The sequence below is a fragment of the Pezoporus flaviventris genome, unplaced genomic scaffold (genome assembly GCF_033815535.1).
Source record: "Pezoporus flaviventris isolate CSIRO_AGI_PZ_B2104156 unplaced genomic scaffold, CSIRO_AGI_Pfla_v1 ptg000013l, whole genome shotgun sequence".
Classification (NCBI taxonomy): domain Eukaryota; kingdom Metazoa; phylum Chordata; class Aves; order Psittaciformes; family Psittacidae; genus Pezoporus; species Pezoporus flaviventris.
Genome location: NW_026892561.1, coordinates 39,209,792 through 39,233,453, shown reverse-complemented (window position 1 = coordinate 39,233,453; position 23,662 = coordinate 39,209,792). Strand labels below are relative to the sequence as shown.

At 43.6% G+C, this 23,662-nt stretch overlaps 1 protein-coding gene and 1 long non-coding RNA gene across 2 annotated transcripts in view; one reads left to right on the top strand and one right to left on the bottom strand.

Annotated features, from left to right (window-relative positions):
• The window catches only part of PAQR9 (progestin and adipoQ receptor family member 9), a 38,518-nt gene extending 25,146 nt beyond the window's left edge, over nucleotides 1-13,372 (bottom strand). The window contains exon 1 of the mRNA XM_061452889.1: nucleotides 11,692-13,372. Within this exon, the coding sequence (XP_061308873.1) occupies nucleotides 11,926-13,176 (1,251 nt within the window). The 5' untranslated portion in view covers nucleotides 13,177-13,372 and the 3' untranslated portion in view covers nucleotides 11,692-11,925. The remainder of the gene's footprint in view (nucleotides 1-11,691) is intronic.
• LOC133268981 (uncharacterized) lies at nucleotides 11,895-15,983 on the top strand. The gene is made up of 2 exons (XR_009743256.1): nucleotides 11,895-12,021; nucleotides 15,713-15,983. It is a non-coding gene; the product is annotated as an uncharacterized LOC133268981 (long non-coding RNA).
• Nucleotides 15,984-23,662: the final 7,679 nt, after the last annotated feature.

The following is a 23,662-nucleotide window of genomic DNA, read 5'->3' as shown; positions in this document are numbered from 1 at the left end:
CAGCCTGAAAACTGAGTGGCAGCGTAAAAAAGCCATTCACATCCAGTAGGTGAGGGGTTGGCTGTGGCGGGGTGGACATGGCATTGTGCCAGCTAGGTGTGTGCCTCATGGCTAACTCAGGCTTCACGTGGGCCAGTCCTGCTCACCCACCCTGAATCTGTCCTGAGAAATCCACATAGAAAGTTCTGGACCAGGAAAGAGCTGTTCCTGAACTAATGAGTTTCAAATGCTTGACTTTGCAGCCTTCCAGGTATTGGAGGACGGAATCCTGCATAAGGGGATGCTTTCAGAATTTTTTTTACCACATGCCTGTTTTGTTTCTTTGCTTCTTTACCACACATTAGTTTTAAACTGAAATGTAAGTCTAATAGGTATGTTAATGTGTGTCTGCTGTGGTATGTATGTAGTAAAGGAAACAGAACAAATGAACTTATTTTAGTAAATATGTTTAAATAAAAATTTACATGGCAAGATGCATACTGTCACTCTGACTGACTCACACTGGGTTTAAGTTCCAGGAATACCTAAGAGGGCAGCGTCATCTCCTCCAAAACAGTTTTTCTTTTCATACGGGATTATATCAGCAAGCAGCTGCCTCTAAGACATTGTTTTGCCAGACTGTCAGGCTCTCTGTGCCAACTTCTCCCTTAAAGCATTATATGGATAGGACATCCCTTCCAAATAAGCCCAGTGGAGGGGAGCCACAAAGCACAGCACTTTCACTGGCTGTGGTGCATCCAGGGGAAACAGAGCAGTGGGCAGAGGCGCCTGGTGAGGACTCCTCTGCTCCCGTCTGTGCGCTGCAAACGAGAAACACAGAGGCTAGCTGCCATGGAAAAAATGCGTCCTTGCCGGAGCCACGCAGCGCCCCACCGGCCTCGCTGGAGGGACAGCCCGGGACCCCGGAGCGGTATGCGCGCTCCTCCTGGTGGCTCTGCTGCCGAGCCTCCGGCCGCGCCGCCAGACCAGCCACCGTGCCGGCCGGCTTGCAGAAATCACTGCAGCCGGTTTGTTCTAAAACAGACACTATGCTTCATTTGAGCTTCACACACACTACTTTTCTGCTGTTCAGGTCTGTGCGTTGACTCGGGCAAATGGATAGAAGAAAAAGCTAAATTAGCCGACATTTTTCAGGATATGTGAATAATTTTGGGGTTTTGGGGGGTGGGTTGTTGTTTGTTTTTTTTTTTGTTTGTTTGTTTTGGGTTTTTTTTTGTGGTTGTTTTTTTTTTGTTGTTGTTGTTGTTTTTTTTTTTTTCCATTTCAGGCTGTTGAAATAGGAGGATTCAGTCAAACTCCGGTATTTCAGATGGCCAATGGATGAGTTTGAAAACTGAGGTCTGTTGTCTTAAAACTGAGTAAGACCAAACCTTGTCTGGGAAATTCCTGCTGGTTGACCTCAGCGTCCTCCACAGGTCTGCTGGGCACAGCCTAATGTTGCAGAGCTTTCTTCTGAACAGCAGGCCTGAATCTATTTATTCTGAGGTTCACTTGGCACAGCAGGCAGGCAGAGCTGTAATTGCCTGGTTCTCAGGCTGCTTTGACTCATGCGTGTGGGGCAACCCTGGAGGATCGTCGTGGTCTATGTGCCACATAAGGACTATTGCAGCATGGAGATGTGCAGTGCAACTCTGCATTCGTGTTTCATCCTCTCTGCCAGTCCTGGAGAGATGATTAAGGAATAGTAAGGTCAGAGGGCTTTTTATCAGCCGTAATTATTCTCCAGCCTGTTTTGTGCCTTCCAGACAAAATGCAAAGGGAAGAGAACTGGGTCTGGTGCTTGTTTGTGAATTTAGCTCGTGAATCACTTGTGAAGGGAACCTCACTACTGCTTATCTATTACAGTATACATGGGAAGTTTTCATGTTAGGGACTTCATTTACCAGCTTGTTTGTTGCAGATTATTTCATTCATGAGATATTGGGTGAATGAAATAGCTTTTAAACCAAAGAGTGCTTAATTTTGAATAGTAAGCTGGAAGTAACTCATGTCTGGGACAGTTCTGTCCTGACACTGAAGCTAGAAATCATGACACTTCCAGAGCCTAAAAGTCATAAATATTTGTTACGTATATGTGCATATTTGGCTAATACATAACATTCATTGGGGTTGTTTAAAAGCATCAATAAATGGTGTTTGATATTGCTAGGTGAACGTCCAGTATTTTCCACAGAGAACTGGCACTCCAAGCCACAACTGCTGTAAAGGTAAGACAGAGAGATTCACTGTGGATCTTCAGCAATTCTGCTTGGAGAAAGTCATCATGACTTTCAGAAGAGAATACAGTGATTGCTTCACTTGATAATATTTGTAAGTCCACCAGTTCATTTGCTTTGTGCAAATCTATATAACAAGTGTGCCAACAAAGTCAAAATCAACAAATCTTTTCAACCCTATAAGATTAATTTTTCCCTTTTTCTTTTCTTTAATAAGGAAGACTTCTAAAATGTCTTGTTGGTAACAGCTGGAGACCTCAACCAAAGTATACAGGCAGCTAACAACTTTTTTTTAAATGTTGCATTCTGAATGTGTTTACCACGTAAGTAATTCAGCCTTATGTCTGAATATAGGAATATACTCATCACAGCTTAACTGTAATAGAGGTATGTGCTATTTTCCATTCATTTTATCAATTTACTATATCCTTTGATTACTGATCATCTAAGTAGAAGAAGATCTTGGCTGTATACTCCTGATTTGTAAGGACTGCTGAGTGTTGAGTTAGCTGTGACTTTATGTGATCTTTATCATACAACTTGAAAATTGCATTTGAGCAGCTTTTCCACTCTTATATACCCTCAACTCTCTATGTTTCACTGAAATCAGTTAAGTGAAATAATTTTTTATCGTTCAACGTACACTTGAATTTTAAAATAAAAGATGTGGCATGCTTCTGGTGGAATAGAATACTTACAGTTTGAGGAAGCATGCTCTATGGCTGGGACAAAGATATTCTGCACACAGTATTTAGTGTGTAGAATCTTTGAGTCTATATAATACAGAAATAAATATTCTTTTTAACCAGGTTGGCTAGTGAATGTATTTTCATAGTGCTCACTGAGTCTGATTACTGTTCCAAACTGCTTTACTCCGAGCTATGGTTTTCTACCAGACTACAAGAAACAAGGTTTTGTTACTGTAATTGCTACGTTTGGAAAATCTGCAGTTTAATTTAATTGCCAAGTTGGTGCATTTCTAGCTTTTACACACGAGTTTTGCTGTTTGTTTCATACTAAAATCTTTCAGACAATGTTCTGAAAGGAGAATGTTTTAAAGGACTAAGGCAGAGGAGGGAATGTGAGCCTTGGGTGTCAGAGGGTAGGGCACTGCCTTTGGGCTGAATGGCAGAATTTGCTGTGCCAGACTCTTGCTGGCAGTGTTTCCCTGGCACTGTCTGCTCATTAGGGCTCTGCTTCTATAGCATACTTAAATACAACGGAAAGTTCACCCTTGTGAATGAACAAAGATAAATGTATATTCATATTAAAGTTAAGCATGTGATTATGAGCTTTGCAAAATTTGGGATAATAAGAGAGGGAAGGCCTGTGTGTACAAATGTACCACAGAAGCTATTTCAGGGACCTTTTTACCTTTTGCTCATTATTTATATTACTTCTGAGTGCTTAGATATTGCTGCTTGTTACCCACCCCACTGATGTTTCATAGTTGTCTTTCCAAATATTGCTAAAAAGAAAAGCTGAGATTCTGGGACATTATAGTGTGCCAGTGATTGAATTCCATAGCCCCACACAGAGAGACGAGCATATAAAGAGGGAAAAATCAAGGTTTTTCTTCTCATATGAGTGGCATTGCCCAATTCCTCAGGACAACAGAGAGTGACAGAGAACAGATGTTTCCTAGCAAACAGAGGATAACAGATGAAAAGTATGCTTAACACTAAAAATGAAGGAAAACTATATTTTCATATTTCATCAGTCAGGAGAAAGACAAAAGGATTAGATCTTGGGAGAAGGAGAGACTCAAATTAGAGAATTCTATAAAAATTGTTTACTGTCCAAAAAGATTGTGTGATACTGTTGTTGTCATTTGCCCTTAAAGCACATAGCATATACCCAAAGGCTGTGCTCCCCTGCAAGAGAAATATTTTCAGTTCCCCACTAACAAACAGAAGTGTACTGCCACTCTTGATAAGAAATCTGCTTGTAATAGAGGGCTTTCTGATGCAGAAAAGTGCATCTGTAGTGTCTGCCCCAGAAGGCTCTCATTACTGAAACCAAGATTTAGCCTTAGCATTTGCTCTTCATTTTTACCAGCTTTTTAATTTTTAATGAATTTCATCTCCACTCACAGATTCTACTAACCATACATTATCCTATGATGAGAGAATAAAATCTGAAGGTTAAAGCTGTGTATCAGACGTCCCTTTGTTCCTCCACCAATACACTGTCTTGACTTCTAGGGCCATTTGTCAGAGAAGTGATGTCATGGTAACAAAATGCAGATTGCCTTTCGATTTCCAGAACAACTATGGAGCCATCTCAACTGAAGGCTGAGGTACTGACCTCAGTAAATTGCCTGTCCTAGCAGTGACTTGTGTTGCTTTCCATTCTGCTCAATATTTTGCCATCTTCACTGGCTCCATCAGTTTTGTGAGGTTTTCCTCCAGCATGTTCAAGTCCAGCAGTCAGATCCAGGGTGGTTACTGATGACTTTATGACAGGCCTTAAATGTTAACATTAAGATGCTTTTGAAGCATTTGTTTATTTGTAGGATGTAGTCTTCTGAAGCATCTTTCTGTGAGGTGTCAATGGATGTTTTTGTTGGTCTTATCGAATACTTGAAATCATTACCATATAAAAACTCTGCAAATAAGAACTCTCAGGTATTTTAGAACTTTTGAAGGAATTCTACAAACCTGAACTAGAAAATCCTACAGTTTTCCATTATGTTCAGCCTTTTAACAGTATTAGGGGGTGCCTGCAATTACGTTGGGATACATTGTGTCCTGCTGAATTTTGGCAAAGTAGACTTAAAGCAGATACTTTATGTAATTGCAGTTCATTGAGTTCTTCTTGGTGACTGACTTGGACTGAAAACAATATTCTGCCACTTGGAGCATTCCTAGTCTGCCAAATGGGAGACTTTATTTGATGCCAAATAGACCTCTTAATTTTTCAGTAAATATTTTGCTGTGATTCTTGACATAGCTTTTGCTACCAATTTTATGATTTTTCAGTGAGCACTGCAGGCAAAACACTGATCTCCTTATGCAGAATATGAATTTTAATATAACAGGGATGCCTATCATTAATTACTTAGCATAGATATTGGAGAACTAAAACAGCAATTACGCTATTGCTCTAAAATATAAAAGGCAATAACATGGTAGCAATACTTTTGCTGTGGTATAGTGTTTTCAGAAATACCACCACCTTTATACAAGAATTAGAAGTTCGTGTACTTATGCTAACAACATCTGTGTTTGAAAATAACTAATTCAAAACATTTCTCATCTTACAGATGTCACAGCAATTTGTGTGGGGAAAAAAAAAAGAAATGAAAAAAACTTTATAAATGCATTTCTGCAAAAATGTACTCAGAATCAGCTTTATTTATAGCTCACACCTTTTTTTTTTGCTAAAAATGCATAGTCATTACATATATAGTAGTCAGCATCCAGAAGTGTACAAAGAGTAAATTTTCAAACCCTCCCAACAGAACCAAACAAAATTCACACTTTTTGTTCATTGCATGCACAGACCCTTAAATGTGATACCTCTTACTAAAGCGTGCTTGAATCTCTAGCAGACAGAATTGACTTGCTATGAAATGTTTCTCCATACTATTAACCCCCCCCCCCAGCTACAATCACAAAACCTAAGGCATTCACATGAAACAGCGAAGCCCTACTTCAGAATCCTCCATGTTCTGAGTATGGCCCAGAAAGCAATTGCCCTGAAAGCAGAATTCTGCTGGTGGTGTTTCCTTATAGAGCACTTTGAGCAAAAGCCTGCTTCCTTTGTCTTGGTCATAAATTTATTACTGAATTCAGTGGAATGAAGCAGCATATGTCTAAGCAAGTTGTGAAAATAACTTTATTCCACACCCAGCTCCAAGACACTAAATATCTTGAATGGAGGTCTCTGTCTTTCAGCACATGTGATGCCTCCTCAGCATCTTGCACCTCGTCTGAGGAGAAAAGGTTAAAGTCTCAGGTGTAACTTGGGTGATGGTTGCGTAGCCCTGACTTACAGGTGTCTAACAGAAGCTAGGAATATACTTGGATAGAGTGAATTTCTAATGGTAAAGGCTTCGATTTAATGAACCACTCAAACCCTTTGATGCCTTTGTTGTAGGTTTGTTGCTTTTTTGGTGGTTTTGGGGTGTTTTGTTTGTTTGTTTGTTTTCTTTGTCTCTACTACTGCTGCCAGTTAGAAAAGCTCTTAAAAACATTGTCCTCTGCTCAGTGGTGCTGTTTGTATCAGTTATTCCAGAGGGCAGAGTGGGTTAGCAGAATGATTAGTCAGGGCTCCACAGTAAAGGAAGAGTATGCATAAGTGATAAGGAGATCCAAGGTCGGTTTTCACTCAAGAATGGGATTGGCTCCATGCTATCGGTTTTGGGAAAGGGGAGGGGAAAGGAAAAAGTTGTTTGTCTGATCAATATAATTTTATGTTCCCAAATGATTACACATGTTTATTTAAAAGCTTCAGTTATTTAAGGTCTTTTTACTCTGATAAGAAGTAGCTTGAAGTAGGTTGAAATTCCCAATGGAAATTGAGACATAATCATAGTCTTACAGAGCCTGATGGGAAATCTTGCTCCATAGTTTCATGGTAACTGGAATACAATCCATGGCTAAATGAATAACAAGGCCTTGTGTCAGCATTACGGTGTTTCTTGGTACATGTCACTAGTGAGAATTTCTGAAGAGTACTTAACTCATGTATGTTTTCTATCTACTCCTGTCCCTTAAGCATTTAGTCAGCCTGTTTACTACTTCTTAGGTCTTGATTGCCACCCGCTTGAAGCCAGTGGAAGTTTTGCCATCAGCTCCAGAGGACATAGGATGTGAACCTCCTAAGAGGTTTCTTCCAAGAGTTTGTGATCAAGAAAAGTTCATATTTCTGTCCCTGTGAGATAAGAAGCTATGGAAAAAACCAACATTCTCTCTGCCGGAGTTCAGTAACGTTTCTGCTTAGCACCTAGGAGGGTCTTTGCATTTTTAAGTGCTTTACAAACATTAGCTAGTCTTTAGAGCAACCCTGCGAGGTAGGTAAGGTATATTCTCCCCATCTTACAGATGTGGAAACTGAGACACAGAGGGTCAAATTCAACCCTGGTACAATTCCAGTGTTTTACATGAATTAAATTCATTCAAAATGAACACAGTTTAAACAACTTGCCCTAGATTACAGAACAAGTAGTGGCAAAGCAGGAACAAGAACGCAGTAGTGCCTGACTCCTCAGCTTGTTACCGGCCACTTTGTCATTTTTACTCTCATAGGCAATGAGAAACAGTATAATCTGGGCAATTACTACAGGTATGATTTGCTTCTGTAAGGCATGTGGATGGTAATCAACTGAGTTTAGTGCAATAATACTTCATGAATGTGCTGCTTCGGAGAGATTACTTAAACATTAAGTAAAACTTTCATACTGTCATTTTCTGCAGGTGCACTGTTGACAAAAACCTGACATAGTAGCTGGATTCAGAAAATAAATAATAAGCACAACACTTGGACGATTAAGCAAAGCTATCATTTTAGCAAACCCAAATGAGTTTCTGCTTCTAATTGCTAAATTTCTACAAGTGCAGCATGCAGATGAAACCTTTCCCTTTGTTTCCAGACTGCAGACTCCAGTCTTGCTAACAAAGCAGCTCAGAGCTACACAGATATCCTGGATAGTGACATTCAAACGAATACACTGCAGAAGAGGAAATAGTGTATCACCACAGAATACAGGATAATTACTACAGACCAGGCATATCAATCTTGCACGAAGGTGAGCTTGAAGCTTACACCTTACTGGGAAGTGCCCAGAGCTAGGCTTATTGAACATATGCCAATGTGTAGACTGCAGGTTAGGCACAGGCTGATTGCAATGGAAGTGTCTGTGCCACCAACACTCTAGAAACTGCTCCCATCAACAGTCAGTTCACGTGAGCACAGGTATGTCAGTCTGAAGGTCAGTGTTGGCCCAAGACAGAAAGACACGTAAGCATTTCTAGGCCACCCTGTTGTGCTCCAGTCCTCAACTAATTCCCCCATCCCCGCACAGATTCTGCCACAAAAGGCCTGAAAAGCCTTTTTGGTTTTAAAGATGAGCTCTGGGGTCCACAGTGTAGACGTCATGGCAGGTACCCAGGCAATAAAAACATTATGACAGGTACTTATGTAAACACGGTTGTTTTCTAGGATGTCCTTATGCATCTAGTCTGCAGGTTAGACCTCCTGTCTAAGCGCTGGACATGCTTATGGATGTGGGCTTATGGATGCTTATGTGTGCTTTCACATCATAAAGAGATCCCACTCCTTCAAAAGCTACACAAATTATGACATTCACTTCTACATGAGCAAATTCAAGTGCTACAATTATAGCTATGTTGTTCCACTTTTAACGTCTTTAATTCAGTTTTGTTCCGTCCATATTTATGGAGACTGGCTATGGGACACGGCAAACAGCATTTATCTACATGCATGTCCTTCACTGAATAAACACAGACACTCAGGTGGCATTTCCCTAGGTACTCTCCACACTTACTGTAACTTTTTAATTTGTAACCACATTTTAAACAAACAGACAAATGAATAAACATAATTAATTAGAACTCTTAAAATCTAATCGCATCTCCCTGTACCCATTCACTCCTGATTCATATAATCTGCTTACAGTGGCTTGGAGACCAGTTCTTGCAACCAGCATTTACAAATAATTCTAGTAAGTGCTCAGGCCCATACATGTGCCTCAACATTTTGCCAATAAAAACTTTTAAATGAGGCAATATTCTTACTATCAGAGCCAGGTACCAAATTTGCAGCATGGGAACTCTTACAACAGCAGTAATATTCCAGTAAAATTGCAGTTGGTTTCAATCCAACCTTTATACTGTTATCTGTCGTTGAGATATATATAGACGACCCTGTGTGGCCTAACTGCAAATACCAAATGTATTTTTACAAGTTAGTAACAGCTTTTTTTGACATTGCTTCTTGAGATGTCCTCTACGTTGTGACTGACAAGCACAAATATAAGTCATTATACAGCATGCTTTAAAAGCCTTCTTACGTTTGGCTTTTACTGTTGCTTGTTTCTGAGCTGTCTTCTAGTGCTGAGATTTGCTGTCCCTGGCCTTCCTGATTTCTTTCTTAGTTTTTAATTGCCGGTTGGACATGCTAGTGGCATCTCCCAGGCAAACCCCTTCTGCATAATTAGTTTTGAAACTTGGATGAGTCATTGGCCTCTAACTACTATGCCTCTATTATTTTAACCTGAATACAGCACATCTCAAAGATTTCGGCCTCTTTTTGCAGTTGTGGAAATTCATAGGCTGATATCATTGCAGGTCTTGATCCATTTGCTTTCTATTATAAGTTTCCAGGTTTTTTTTTCTCTTTATAAAGCACATTTCAAAGCATAACAGTGTTGTAAACCAGCCTCCTCTCCTAGTGGTGCAGATAATTTTCTACCTTATTGGCAGCTGAATAAAGCAATGCTGCACTTATGACAAAAGTTAATGAAAATATGCAAAATGAAAAATACTTCATGTAGTTTTCATTTTCTTTTAATGCATGTTGGCAAATGAAAACAGAACACGAACAGCCACATGGGGCCATGCTGGTTTTTATGGCCCATCAGTGATAACTCAAGAGGCCACAGTTTGGGAACTGTTTTTTTAGAAAATTCAATCCAATCTCTTTAAGACACCACATGTGACCCCACCACAAATAATATACTACCAGAATTGTGGCTGGCAAAGCATACATATTTTTGTTAGGCCATTCTCATCATTCACTGGGAATCAGAAAACCCCAAACCATTGTAATTAAAATGGGTTGAGATACAAAATAAAATGAAGTGGGTTTGATTTTCTTTTTGCTTATGCACTTTCATGAGGAAATTTTCACAAAGCTGACATTGGTACAGTGCATATCAATTATTGGTTCTTGTGGTGATTCTGACCCATATTAAGTATTTGACCTGATAATCCCTAGCTATAGTCCTTCCTGTATTCCCATTATAAACAAAGGGGACTTTGTCTTACAGAGGCTTATGGAACTGGACTCAAAACGTTTTCTTGGGGTTCAGATGCCATATCCATGAAAATAGGAAAGTCCCAAGCAGGAATGTATTTCCACAACACGGGTGAAGAGGGCGAGTTAAAGAGTCACTACCCTATTGTGCACTGACACCGGTGCTTCCTAAGGAAGCACCACCCTTCTTTTTAAAAATGGGGTATACAAGCAGTTTCTTGCCTGAACTTCAAACTGTAACCCCCCCTACATAATATTATTGCATACTTGTACTGTTAGACAAAATCAAAACGCATCTGTTCAAAATCTGCACATCTCTCTATACAGAGAATAAGTTCAACCTACAGTTAGTTGTTTGTCATGTGACAAGGCTAATACTGGGGTTGCTGTGAAAAGATACTGCTTTGGAAAAATATCTAAGGATTTTCCTTGAACTCTCCCAAAGCCTGTGAATGAGGACTTCAAAACAGCCAGTTGCAGCCACAACTGATCCAAACAGGAAGAGATGGGGAATGATGATAAAGTGCCGGTATCCAGTCTTTGTAGAAACAGATTTTATCCTCTGATCTCAGATTCAGCAGTATCTTATTCTGCAACTGATTTTAGGATGGTAAATCTGACAGTACTCTAATTAAAGAACAGCAGAAATGAGTTCCATGTAATTCTTTAAAAGATGCAGAATGAGATCTCATGCATCAGTTACTCTCTTTACATCCAGAGAACTCCCACTGAGCTTGGCAGGGGGTTATAGAAAGTCTAGCATCTGACTTTGACTCTGAAGGGCTGATTTGGGGGTGATTTACCATGAAAGATCAAGGGGCCCCTTAGCAAGCCCCTTAACACAACAGATGTTCCTGACATGGTGGGGGATGAGCCATGCCATTATGCATTGCGCTTTTCTCGCCGTCCCTGCTCCAGACTATCTTGACCCCTTTCTGGTTCAGTTACTTTACATATCCCTCTATTTTATTTTAGCATCCGAGTGGCTACACTAACCCCTCACTGCTATTCTAATTAAAGTCTCTCCATCAACTGGTAATTCTGTAATAATTCACAGCTGGTTTTCCTCTCTGTTAAATCTATTGTTCCCTGGCTGAAAAGACTGCAAGACCTTAGAAACTATAGCTAGCTATTGATTTGTTTGCATTTAAAATCCAGTATGTGGCTGCAAAGGCCTGTTACAGTATCACAGAGGAAGATAAATGTCAGTGCATAATCTGCTAGGAAATTTCACAGAGGAGATGATTAAAAGTCTATGAGTAATCATTGCACAAGTGCCTTCAGGTGTTTGTATATATATATACACATATATATGTAGCTAATAATATATAGCTAGATATATAAATATATATGTATATACAGAGCTAGTTTAAACCTAATTGTTATGAAATTAGTAAGTGGCATTCACGGTTCATGCATTCTTCCTAGTAGCAGAGCTAAATTATTTCAGATTATACTCTAAGCAGCAACATACCAGTAAGCGTTTGCTTGCTTCCCCTGGTAATCTAGTAGTTTAAAGAGCACGAGCAGGCCATTTTCTCTAGCAACCCTCGGAGAAAGGGACCTGGCTCCTCCACAGGTGCATTTCCCCCAGGTTTCACAACATCTCCAGGACATGGTGGGGCCAGTCTGAAGGTCACCGGCCAGAGGATCTCCAGCCCAAGGGTCACCGGTGTGGTGGTCACTGTCCCAAGGGTCACCAACACAGCTAGTCCTGCTTGCAGAGGTCTGCGACTTTGAGGAACCTTCTTACGACCACAGCCAGGCAGATTGTCAGGAGCAGCATATACCCCACAGTGCCCAGGTAGGTGGGAGCAGCCAGGGGTGCCTTGAGGAACTCAGCCAGCCCATCCTCCACGTAGTGCACCTGGTCGTAGATGCTGAGGAAGGTGAAGATATGGAAAAGCTGGTGGCTGTGCCCCACGATGTCGAAGAGCCCTGGCTGTATCCGCTCAGGGATTTTGCTGACATTGAAGAAGGCGGCCACCAGCAGCCAAAAGTAGCGCCGGTAGAAGTAGATGAAGAGAGTAGGGTTGCGGGTGCGGAGATCAAAGAAGAGGCTCTCTAGCATGATGGGGCAGGCCATGCTCAGTGGCATGGCGAAGACGAAGGTGCGCACGGCAAAAGGGTAGGCGCAGCAGGCAGCACGGCTGCGGCAGCACGCGGCTGTGCAGCCCACTGCCAACGCCAGGGCCACAGGCAGCACCAGCACACGGTAGACTGCGATGGGCAGGCTGCAGTCCAGCTGCCAGCCCAGCTGCTGCTGCACATAGTGGCTCATGGCGCGGGCATCAAGCAGGCTCAGCCCTGGCAGCAGGTAGTAGGAGTAGGCCACAGTGCTGGCAAAGCCATAGTAGCTGATGGAGGCGTAGTCCAAGTAGAAGAAGGTGGCACGGAGGCGTGGGGAGAGGCAGCTGAAGAGGTGGGCCGTACAGCTCATGGCGAAGGTGAGCAGCACCCCTGAGGCGTAGCACCAGAGGGGCAGTAGGGCCGGGTGGTGGAAGGGCACATCCCCAGCGCCTCGAAGCAGCAGCAGCTTCCCGAAGCGGCTGAGGAAGAGCAGCAGTGGAATGAAGTGGGTCCAGAAGTTGAGGGTCTCATTGGTGGGCTGCAGCACCGAGGCCAAGCACTCCTGTGCCGAGCAGTGCAGCCGCCGGTAGCCCGAGAGGATGAAGCACTCCACGAAGTCCTCGGGCACCTCGTCCCACCGCAGCAGGGCGGCGGGGCGAGCTGGGGGTGCCGCCTCCTCCTTGTCCCCCTCACCCGCCGGCATGCTGCTGTCCCCGCCGGCCCCGAGCCCCCCGGCCACCCCCGGCCCGCCTCCCGCCGCCGCGCCCCGCCGCCGCCGCCCGGGCGAGTTAGAGCCGCCGCTCCCGCAGCCGCCGGCGGAGGAGCCGTGGTGGCTCTGCGCTGCTGCTGCTGCTTCTCCTCCGCCGCCGCCCCCAGCAGCATCACTCATTGCAGCACGAGCAGTGGCGGCACCGCCGCGGCTCCTCCCGCCCCACCACCCGGCATCGCGGTAACTGGAAACCGGCGGCGCATCCCGTGCTCCCGGGGAGCCAGAAGAGACGCCCCCGCCGTCCCGGGTAGGGTTTCCCAGGGAGGGAGGCGCTGGCTACCCGAGCCGCTGTTTAATGATTGATGCAGCCGCAGCGGGGGGGCTGGGCCTGGGAGAACCGGGCTGGCGGTAGAGACCTGCGAGCGGGCCTGGGTTAAGGGACCACTTCCCGCGGGACCGCTGAGCTTTAAGAAGCACAAAGGGGGCATCAACATCAGCTGTCCCGGGGTGCTACCCAGCGCAGAGCCCCGGCGGTGGCAGCGCAGGTGTCGAAAGCCGGGTAGAAGCCCCGAGGAAAAGCAGGAGTCGGGAGGTTCCCCGCAGACCGGGTAGAACTGGGAAGTGCCCCCAGCCAGGGGACATCTGGCATCTGGGGGGATTTCTGCCGTCTGTGCTTCAGTGAAGCCGCCTGAGACCTCGTTTCGGTGGTGCCATTACCTCATGCAATGAATACAAGCGTTATTTTAGGCCAAACGTTCCCAGGCAGCCTGCAGCGGGTGCATGTCACACTGACACAGCACCCACCTTGTCACCACGCTCCAAGCGAGGCGGCTGGAACTCGGTAATGGGCTGACAGGAGCTGCTCTGTGTTGATCCCTAGGCAAATCCCACATTTATATCGGCGATGCGGTTATGCAAGCAGCACAGTTGCATAATCAGAATATAAAGATATGGGGAAAAGCACTGTACGGGTGTTACTGTACCTGAACGTGCCAGAAGGAAACAGAAGGCAGTGCAGAAAGGTTGGGTAACTGCTGCAGGCACAAGTCGGAGCCACAGGGAGGGATTGCACTCTGCTGCTCCGATGCATATCCTTTTTCTTTTTCGCTGGTCTTACATATCTGATAGCTCCCTGTTTTCAAATGTATGTATTACACAGTGATAGTCATATATATATATACATATATATGGTCATACAGTATAAACCAAGGTCCAGTATAATTAAGACATTCTGCCCACAGATTTCTATGAAAATCTTCAATACTAAATCATGACAACATAGAAAAAGTCTTTTGAACAAGGAGGTAATCAGAAAAAGTTTTTTGTTTTGTTTTTTTAATTTGCATAAAAAAAAAAAAAGTAAAAATGTGTTGCTGAAAGTGACTTTGAATGCAGTTTCCATTAAAGTATTGATTGTATGGAACTGTCAAAACCAGGGCAGACTGATGACGCTGCTTGTAAACTTTATAAAAATTGCACAGGAGTCCTGCTAGGAAAATAAACACCACTGAAAAAGTGCTGCAAAGCCAAGGGCAGGAGTAAAATATTAAGCTAAGAGACTTGTTTTTTAGATAATGGGTCTAATGCACTCTGATGTCCATGTGTTTTAGAGGTGGTGTGCAGGGACATACCAAGCAAACACTCAAGGAGAGTCTCTACTGCACCAGGAGCGAGCAGGGCTGTGCTTGCTGTGGTTTCTGCAGTGTGGGCTTTAGCAAGAGAGGGAAATTCTTTGGGATTAATGAAAACTGCTCAGCCTCTTGGAGAGGTCAGACTCCTCATGGGGCTGCTCTGTACTAGAGATGTCACCCTGGCAAATAACACTCACGATGCTGGGCCATTTGCTCCATCAAGGTAAATGCACCTGGTGGTGAGGGGGCTGTTAGGCAGAAGATATCTGTATCCCCATCCTGCTCCAATCATACCACACCACACCTGCAGGCATTCTCAGTAGGGCTCTGGTAACCATTTCTGCCAGTCCCTAAGGGATACTTTCATTTACAGTGGTGAGTGCCACTGCAGGTCCTGAGGAAGAAGACCGAAGTGACCATGATCTTCAGCCTCCCTCGTCAAGGTTAGATAAGGAGAGGTGGTTGACTGGGAGCAATCTCATTTTAGACCTGTGCTAAAGAGCTGGTTGGAAAGCCACCAGCAGCTGTTGCAACAGATGGTGTCTAAACAACAGCATCCACCGCTGATTGGAAACTGCTGGCCTTAGAGAGGGAGCAGGGATCACTTGACGTGTTCTAGCTTTCCTACAATCTCCAGACTTTCAGGGAGGCAGGAGGAATCCAGCCCTCCTGCCCCAGGGAGTGCTGGGGTATTGCCTGGCTTTCTGGGAGAGGCACCCACTCTGTGTTTTTATGGGGCAGCCCAAGGTGGGGGGAGCAAGACTGACACGGTTCTGGTGGCCACTGGACTGCCTGGGTGCTGGTGGAAACATACACTAATGCTGCAGGGAAGAGAAATGTCTGGAAATTTCTCCCTACTATTGATGTCTTCCTGCAATATTTTAAGATTTACAGGGATTTTTGTAGAGCTGAGAATCACTTGAGTGACTTGCACATACCAGCTCCTCTGGAGAAAGCACAGGCCAATAGCACTATCTAGTTTTGTTTGCCTTGCCCCTGGTGGGTTTTTCTGTTGAAACTGTCCTACAGATAAATACAAGGAGTATAAAATAAACAGACATCTTCTTTTCTCTGTGTCTGTGCAGGTATCTAGCTTTGGCTTGTCCTGGATATTCACGCATCACCCAGGTGTCCCTGCCTGGCCAGAAAGTGCCAGGGAGATCTCAGAGCATCTAAAGATCATGGTTCGCATCATTGCCAAGTGACAGCAATGTAGCTTTAGCAGCCACATTAATGAAACTCATTACTAAGGTAATGAGTTGGTTCTTTTGCTTTTTTCCAAGACTGCCTCCTCAGAGGGGAGAATGCTGTCTGCGGACAGATTGGGCTTTTATAAAGATAACTGCATACAGCTTACATTGAGTTAATTATTCTCATCCCAAGCTAACTGTGGAGTGGTGTACTGGGAACCTTACAATTTGAAGCACTTACAACCTCAAAATAGCTTCTTATTCATATGTAGTCCATCAAGGTTAGTATTACATGACTATTATGTGGTAAGCCAGGGAAAATCAGGGTGTTTGGAGGTCACAGAGAGTCCACGTAATGTAGAGCATGAAGAGGCCTCTGTGTTTCTCTAACTAGAGTTCATATTTAGAAGGGCATGGTCAGCATATACCAGGGTTTCTTCTAGCATGTGTAGAATTTTCTGCAGGCTTTCTCTCCAAATAACCTTTGAGAAAACAAAAGGCTCTTAAAACACTGATGAAGGCACTGCTTAATGAGGTGAGTAATGGAAGATAATGTTAATAATCAGTGCTGGCTGAAGACTCCAAGAATAAGATGTGCTAAAATACCAAATGTGAGTTTGTTTCTCTGTTATACTTTTGTTTTAGCCATTGTTGAAGCCCTTTCACAAGGTATCATTTTGTCATCTTGTCTGAAATATCAAAACCACTATAAAATATTCTGAATTCCTTCAAGCCTCCCCAAAGAAATTATGCCTTCTGGTTAGGGAAAAAAAAAACAAACAATTTCATCTTTTGCACTCTAACATACTCAGCATGATAGGGAATTAGCCATTGCCTTTCTGAGCGAGTAAAGAAACCAACTTAAAACTTCCACGAGAGAGAAAGTCCTCTTGTGAACAAGCAGTGGTGGTGTTTGGAAGATTTCAGATGCTTTTGAAGATGCACCTTCAGCCTCACCCAATTCAACCCACTCACAGTGGCAAACATAAATCTTAAGAGCTGTTGCTTGACATAATCCTTTATCACACAACTCTGTTTCTCTCATTTCTTTTTTCCTTTCTATATTTTCACCTTCAAGACAGATTTTACTTATTTCTTTCTTAATAAGTTTTACCCAAGTTAAAAATATTTAACCTCTTTGTTTGCTCTGGATTTTTATCCTTCTTTGCTAAAATCTCTTTAGTAAATTGTATTCTGTTCTGACATCTTCTGTGGAATCCCACTGACCATGAGTGAGGGTAGACTTTGGCTCTAGTTATTTAAAAATAGTAGGTGTTAGAGAAAGAGAGGTTTTAATCTCATCTAGCCTTGTCTAACAGAGCTCACACTTGGCACTTTCTCTGGGAGAGCATCTTAAGAGATACACAGACATACAAACATGGCCCTTTTGTCCCATGTGATTTCATTTTTTTTAATCCTTTCTCAAGTGTCTGTCAATCTCATGAAAATACTGTCTTGATGGATAACTTTCTACTGCAGTGATTACAATCTTCTGTAATAATTGAGTAGGAAGAGTGCTGTGATCTAACACTGAAGAGATGAACGCCTTTAGAGATTCAACTCCTTTATCTTTTTCAGACTGGATAAACAGGAATCCTTGCATCATTTTCTTCTTGAGTAACTAATTAGGGACAATTGTGCATCATAAACATAATTCCTTAATAGATAAAGAAAAGTGAACGTGATGTTTGTATTACAAAGCCTCACTTGGAGGAAAGAAAAGCTATATATGGTGAAAGGAATCACAATAACTGATACCATCATGGTTGCACAGCAGTGTTTATCCTAACCTCTCTTTCACCAGAAGCTTCTAATTTTCTGCCCTTTTTACCCTCAAGTTGAGTATTTTCAGGTTTGTGGTCTTTATGCTTTAAAAAACAGTATAAAGCCAATCTGAAATAATCAGAAAAAAAAAACCTGGAACCCCTAAACACAGGAAACTGGGGAAAAAAATCCCACTTTAAATTTAAGAAAATGTTTGGTGGTTGTCTTTAAATCCTTGGTTTTGAAAGACTAGGGGTAGAACTTGTGTTTTTCTGTGCAGCAGCAAATCTGAACTTAAGTATTGCAGTGAAATTAGTGTCTCTGTGATGAAGAATAGCATATTTGGTATTTGCAGATTTCTTATGTTTTCCCTCATCAGAATCTGCCACTGTCCCGCCTACCAGGGGCTCACAGCAAGAGCAAAGTGCAACTTGTAATTTGCAAGGGTTGCAGGACTGAACCCTCACTTACAAAGTGTGCAGCTAAGAAATTGGTTTTTTTGTGTGTGTGTGCTGAGTGCTTCCCAGAGCACAAATTGCTACTCGCTGTTAGTAAACTGAAAGAAGGGACTCTTGCTATGGACAAAGAAAGATTGGTGGTGCACTCATATTGAACTTCCATGCTTTTAAACAGTGGATAAGTTTGTACATCTGGATTCTAGCCACATAGGCTAATTCTTTGTGTCAAGAAGCTGCAGGAGAGCTTTTGGAATTAAGCCTTCATTTGATACTCCCACCAATGTCTGTAAAATACACTGCAAATTGCCAACCTTTCTCTGCCAGACAGCACAAGTCAGGTGTCACCCCCATGACTTGTTTGTGTAATTGGCCTCACCCCTTGAGGAGTCCCAGGGAAGAAAGAACCCATGTTTCTTGATAAGACACGTGCCCCAGGAGAGCAGCAGGGTCCTCAAAGTGAAAGCAGACGCTGAACGGCAGGACTGGAGCAGAACTTGCAGCTGAGAGAAGACAGGGCACCAGAACCGAGAGGTGGAGCAACAGATGGCTCCAGCCAGGAGACAGCAGACAGAACAACAGTAACAAGTGAAGACTGCTGGGAACCTTGAAGCCAAATTTCCCTCTCCCAGCCACCCTTTCTGGCTCTTTTTTGTTATTCTGGGGATCCCTGCTGAAGCATCTCAATGAGGCTAAGGCTATCTGTGCTCCAGCTGTGCATGCTGCTGCCTCTCATCTCTTCTCTGCATTCCTCCTGCGCTGCACACCCATAGCTTCCTAGCAACACACGAGTGTGTGGGGGAGTGTGCATCTACCTATTTTGAGAATCCTTGCCTAGCAGTTTTCAGTCTCAGGAGTGGGAGCAGATGGAGGGTGCAATAAGGGAAAAGAAGCTGTAAGACTGCTGCGTAAGTAATGGGAAAACAGCACATGTCTTGTGGTTTTAGGGATCTGTGAGCCACTACCGGGAGCATGAAATGACAGTTACAAACCTGTACACCCAGCACCTACACTTTTGTCCTTCTCCTGACCTACCCACGTTGTGCCCTGAAATGCGCTTCCTTTGCTACAGGGTAGAGAACTTACACAGTATGTTAAATCCTTCCTCTCCCCTTTCTTCAGATCCACCTTTGCAGAAGGATTGCAGCAGTTCAGCAGTGCCTTGGCCTGGGATGAGAACAAGGGAAAGATCTCTGAAAATGGGGAAAAAACAGCCAGAAAGACAAGGATAATGCACGGCAGCATGTGGTTTACTTAATGTAGGTTAGTGTTAATTATTTATGATAATTCACAATTTTCCCTAGTATATTGCCTAATGATGTCTCTCATTGTAACAACAGTTAATGAACAACTCCCAGGTCTGCATGCAACCAGGCCTACTGCATTATAATGAAAAATGTCTAATATCTCCTTTTTAGTATTATTAGCCTATCTGTTCCAGCATTGATTCACCACAAATTTATGCACCTCACTGCTTCCTTTCCTGCCCTCTTTCCTCCCTCCCCTTCCTCTTCCATTAAGCCCAAGACACTGACATGTGTTGTCATTCACTAGCTGCACACGAGGGCTACTGTACTATTGTGATGTGATATAAATAGCACAGGAGTACAGTTCATTCTGAAAAATTATCCTTGGTGATGACCTTTGAAACTCTTAACTATATCTTTACTGGTTTTCACAGCATGCTCTGGATCATGATGTTCTTAATTTGGGGCAGTTTACACGTTACAAAAGAGTGTTGAGGCTGAGCAGTAAGCAGAGGATTTAAACAATGAAGTGGATAATTAAAAAGGATTAATGAGGTGGATTAAATAAAGGGATTGAGGCCAAATGGAACACAAATTTTCTAAACATTAGTGCCCCCGAAACTCTAGTATCCAAGGGCATGTTCCTCTTTCCAGCTACATATTGTTTTTTATCCTGAAGTGTTAGTCTTTCTTTCATGCCAGGTTTATTAACACAGTCCCAGGAGAGCTGAGTAGCATCTAGTGTCTCCTCCTGTGGCCCTAAGTGCCCCTTCTATCCAGCACAAGTTTCCCAGCCGGCTTGCTTCTAAGTCATTGCTGCACCTGTTTCCACTACCATGGTAAAAAAAAATCCAGAAGCAGGTCATGGATGACACTACTCCTGTGCCTCTGCAAGCTGGTGAAGTGGTTCTCAAGAAAACAGTGAGAAAGATGGAGGAGGGCTTGACTTGGATTATGAAGCAGTAAAATCTTGCCTAATCCATCTCTAAAGCTCCTTGGCCAACACCATTCATTCCTGTGGAAGGGCAAGTTTGGAGCTCAGAAAGTCCCAAGACTGATGGAATTGTCCCCTAATCCTGCTGCCAAGGTGTGGGTTTTATTTCTCCCTTTTTCTCTCCAAACTATCAATGATTCCACTTCGAATCAGAGCAAAGCCTTAGAATACCCACAGAAAGCTGCGCAGGTGGATGCAGAAGCGGACAGCCGTGCTCGGGGGCGGAGCCGAACATCCGTGCGGCACGGTCTTGTGTCAGGGGTCGCTACAGCAACGCTTCTTGTTACAATCGCATATTGCTGGGGGGAGCTCAACAAACACCTGATATCCCTCGATATCCTTAGCGCCAGTCCATTTTTGGCGGTTATTTTGCAGTCGATGGAGGGATGTTTGTGAAGCAGGGCGAAATGCGTGTTTGTGCCGCGCGGCCTTTCACTGGCTGCTTCACCTTTTGCTTAGTTGCAGCAGCGCTGCCTGGTCAACCGCTTGACTGCGGCGTGAAGCCTTTCCCCCAGAGAGCGATGGCTATTCTTAGTCTGCATCTCGCCGTTCCCGTGTCACCCTGCAGCAGGCACCGTGTACGGTCACCGGTGCCAGGGGGCGTGGCCTCCGCTGGGTGCCGGCGCGGGGTGTCCCTGCCCCCTACCGGGGGCCGCGCAAAGTCGCGGCCGGCGGCGTTTTCCGCTCCTCAGCAGTGGGTACTTCCGCTAAGCAGCCTACTCTGTGCCATTGTCATCTACGAGACAGTCAGCGCCGGGGCCGTGCTACTCATACCGAATTAAAGTAGTATTTCACTGAATATAGAGGCTAAGACATGGAGAGAGCTACAAGGATTTTTAAACTAGTATTTCACTGTGTATACAGACTTCTCAAGGAAGGCATGCATAAGCAAACCAGATATCTTCTCTCAATGTAGGCCTTGCTTCTGTTGATAAGGCCTGAGAAATAGGAAAACGGCTGCTAAAGAAAATAACTCAAGGAGCCTCTCAGAGTCGTAAATTAGACCAAACAAGAACATGCAGTTAACTGGAAAGACTAAACACATTCCAATGGCCTTAACTAATGGATTTCCACAAAAGGATAAAATTGTTATCAATGATTTAGCCAATTTCGGTTTAAAATATAAATTTTATTAAACTGAGTAAGCGATAGCAGATAAAACAGCGCTGGGTGCACCGGGGAGTCCTCCGCTCCGCCCAAGATGCACACGTGGTCTCTGGGAGGTGGTCCTTTATTCTTTTCGGTTCAAGGCCCCAGCCAATCCTGTCGCCCCTCCTCACTCGGATGTTGACATGGCTCTTCCCCATTGGTTCCCTTTGTTGCAGGGGTCTCATCGCGAGAAGTTTCGGGAAGTTTCGAGAAGCTCCCAGAGGCTTCGAGCAGCGTCCACTGCCAGCCTCCTCACCGTCGCAGCCCCCACCCCTCAAACGTTGCAACAAGACACCACTTCGAGCCACCCAACCCCCCTCTTTTCTCCCTCACAATCCTGTGCAACAATACAACTGACCTCCCCCCCCCATAACTTATGGAGTACAACAGGTACAGAATCAAAAAGGAATATTGTTTCACGTAACGACAGCCACAGAGAGCCTCCCTCCCCCCAAACTTCTTGATGAACAAACTCCACACATTACAATTTCCCCCCTTTTTCTTTTCATCAGTTTTGTTCATCAAATCGTAACACATCTTGGCTTAACACCAATGAATTTTCTTGTTCTACAGGTTCATATTTTGTTCCTATCAGCATTAGGTGAGCTGCTTCGAGTCTACCTCGTGCAATTTCTAATATTTTATTAAAAATACATGGTCCAAATGTTAATCCCAATATAATTAATATCAGGGGACCTGCTATTGTTGACAGTAAGGTTGTAAGCCAGGGGGATTGACTAAACCAAGATTCATGCCAACTGCGTTGTGCCTCTCATTCTTTTTGTCTTTTTTCCAATCCTTCTCGTAATTTGGTCATAGTATCCCGTACCACCCCTGTGTGATCTGCGTACACACAGCACTCTTCCTTAAGTGCTGCACATACCCCTCCTTGTTGTAAATACATTAAATCTAGTCCTCTTCGGTTTTGTAAGACCACTTCTGACAGCGACCTAACAGATTTCTCTAAAGCTGTTATTGATTGTTCAGTTCTTACCAGGTCCTCGTCTACTGCTATCCTCAGTGCTTTAAATTCTTGGCTTTGTTGTATCAATGAGGTTACTCTTGTGCCTACTCCCACACCCCCCAAGATCATTAAAGTGGCTATTGTTAATGCTGTGAATGGCTCTCATTTAGTCAGGTGGTGTCCCTGAGTAATGTATGAATAGTAAATAAAGTTCTCAGGTGATAAAAAATTTTAGGGACTATTGTTACTTGAACACAAAAGTCTGAGGATTCATTAAAATGTTTTAACGACAGGCAAGGTGTAACTCCTATAGCGGAGCAAACCCACTTGGTGTTATCAGCTGGTACTAACCATTTTGCAGGTTTCTTGGGTCTTTTTGACCCTATTTTATCAGTATTGGCACATAACCTCTTTTTGTGTTCTGGAATTTTTCCTATACACAGGCCTTTTCCTGTCACTTGGGTTAAGGTGATTCCTGGTTTTTCTGTGTCCCACATACACTGTGCCAGGTTAGTACCATTTAGGTGTCTAGGTTTCTTAGTTACTCCCACAGCCTCATAAAAGGGTGGTTTCACCCCATAACACAACCAACAGTGTTCCGTAAGATTTGGATTGGTTTTGTTCAACACCAAGTAACTAGCGTGCATTAACTTCCAAAGGGGATTAATTTCAGGGGTTTCATTAGGGGTTGGGTTATTCCCAAGGGTTTCATCAGGAGTTTGGGTGATTCGAGTAATCTTCATTTCAGGAGTTATCATATATTGTCTATCTTAGGAATTCTCGTTGTACTAGCCATTGTTCCTTCGGCCAAATCAGTTAATATCTGGTTAGGGCCTACTGGCAGTGGATCATTTGGGACTACTTTCTTTTTTATGAGAATTAAACTGCCCTTATCTATCCCTGGTTCAGTATACCTCACTCCCCACACTCTTCCAATTATCCATCCTACGTCTTCAGGGCTGGTGACATTTAAGAAGAGGTATTTGCAGTTTCCATGTCCTCCCCACCCTTGTGGTGGTCTGCACCCATATGGACCCCACTGAACCTTTAGGTACTTGTCTATACCACTACCCAGTATTCAACCAGGGGCTATAGTCTCACAACCCCAATAACTGCAGTAATATTGATTAGGGTAGTTACAATATCCCTTTCCAGGATTCGAACTAGGGCACATATAGAATCCCAGGTACTCCCAGCATCGGGGTCTCGGGACAAGCTGACATAGAGTAGCATTAAAGCTTGGTTCTCCCGGTGTTATTTGGGTTGCGATAA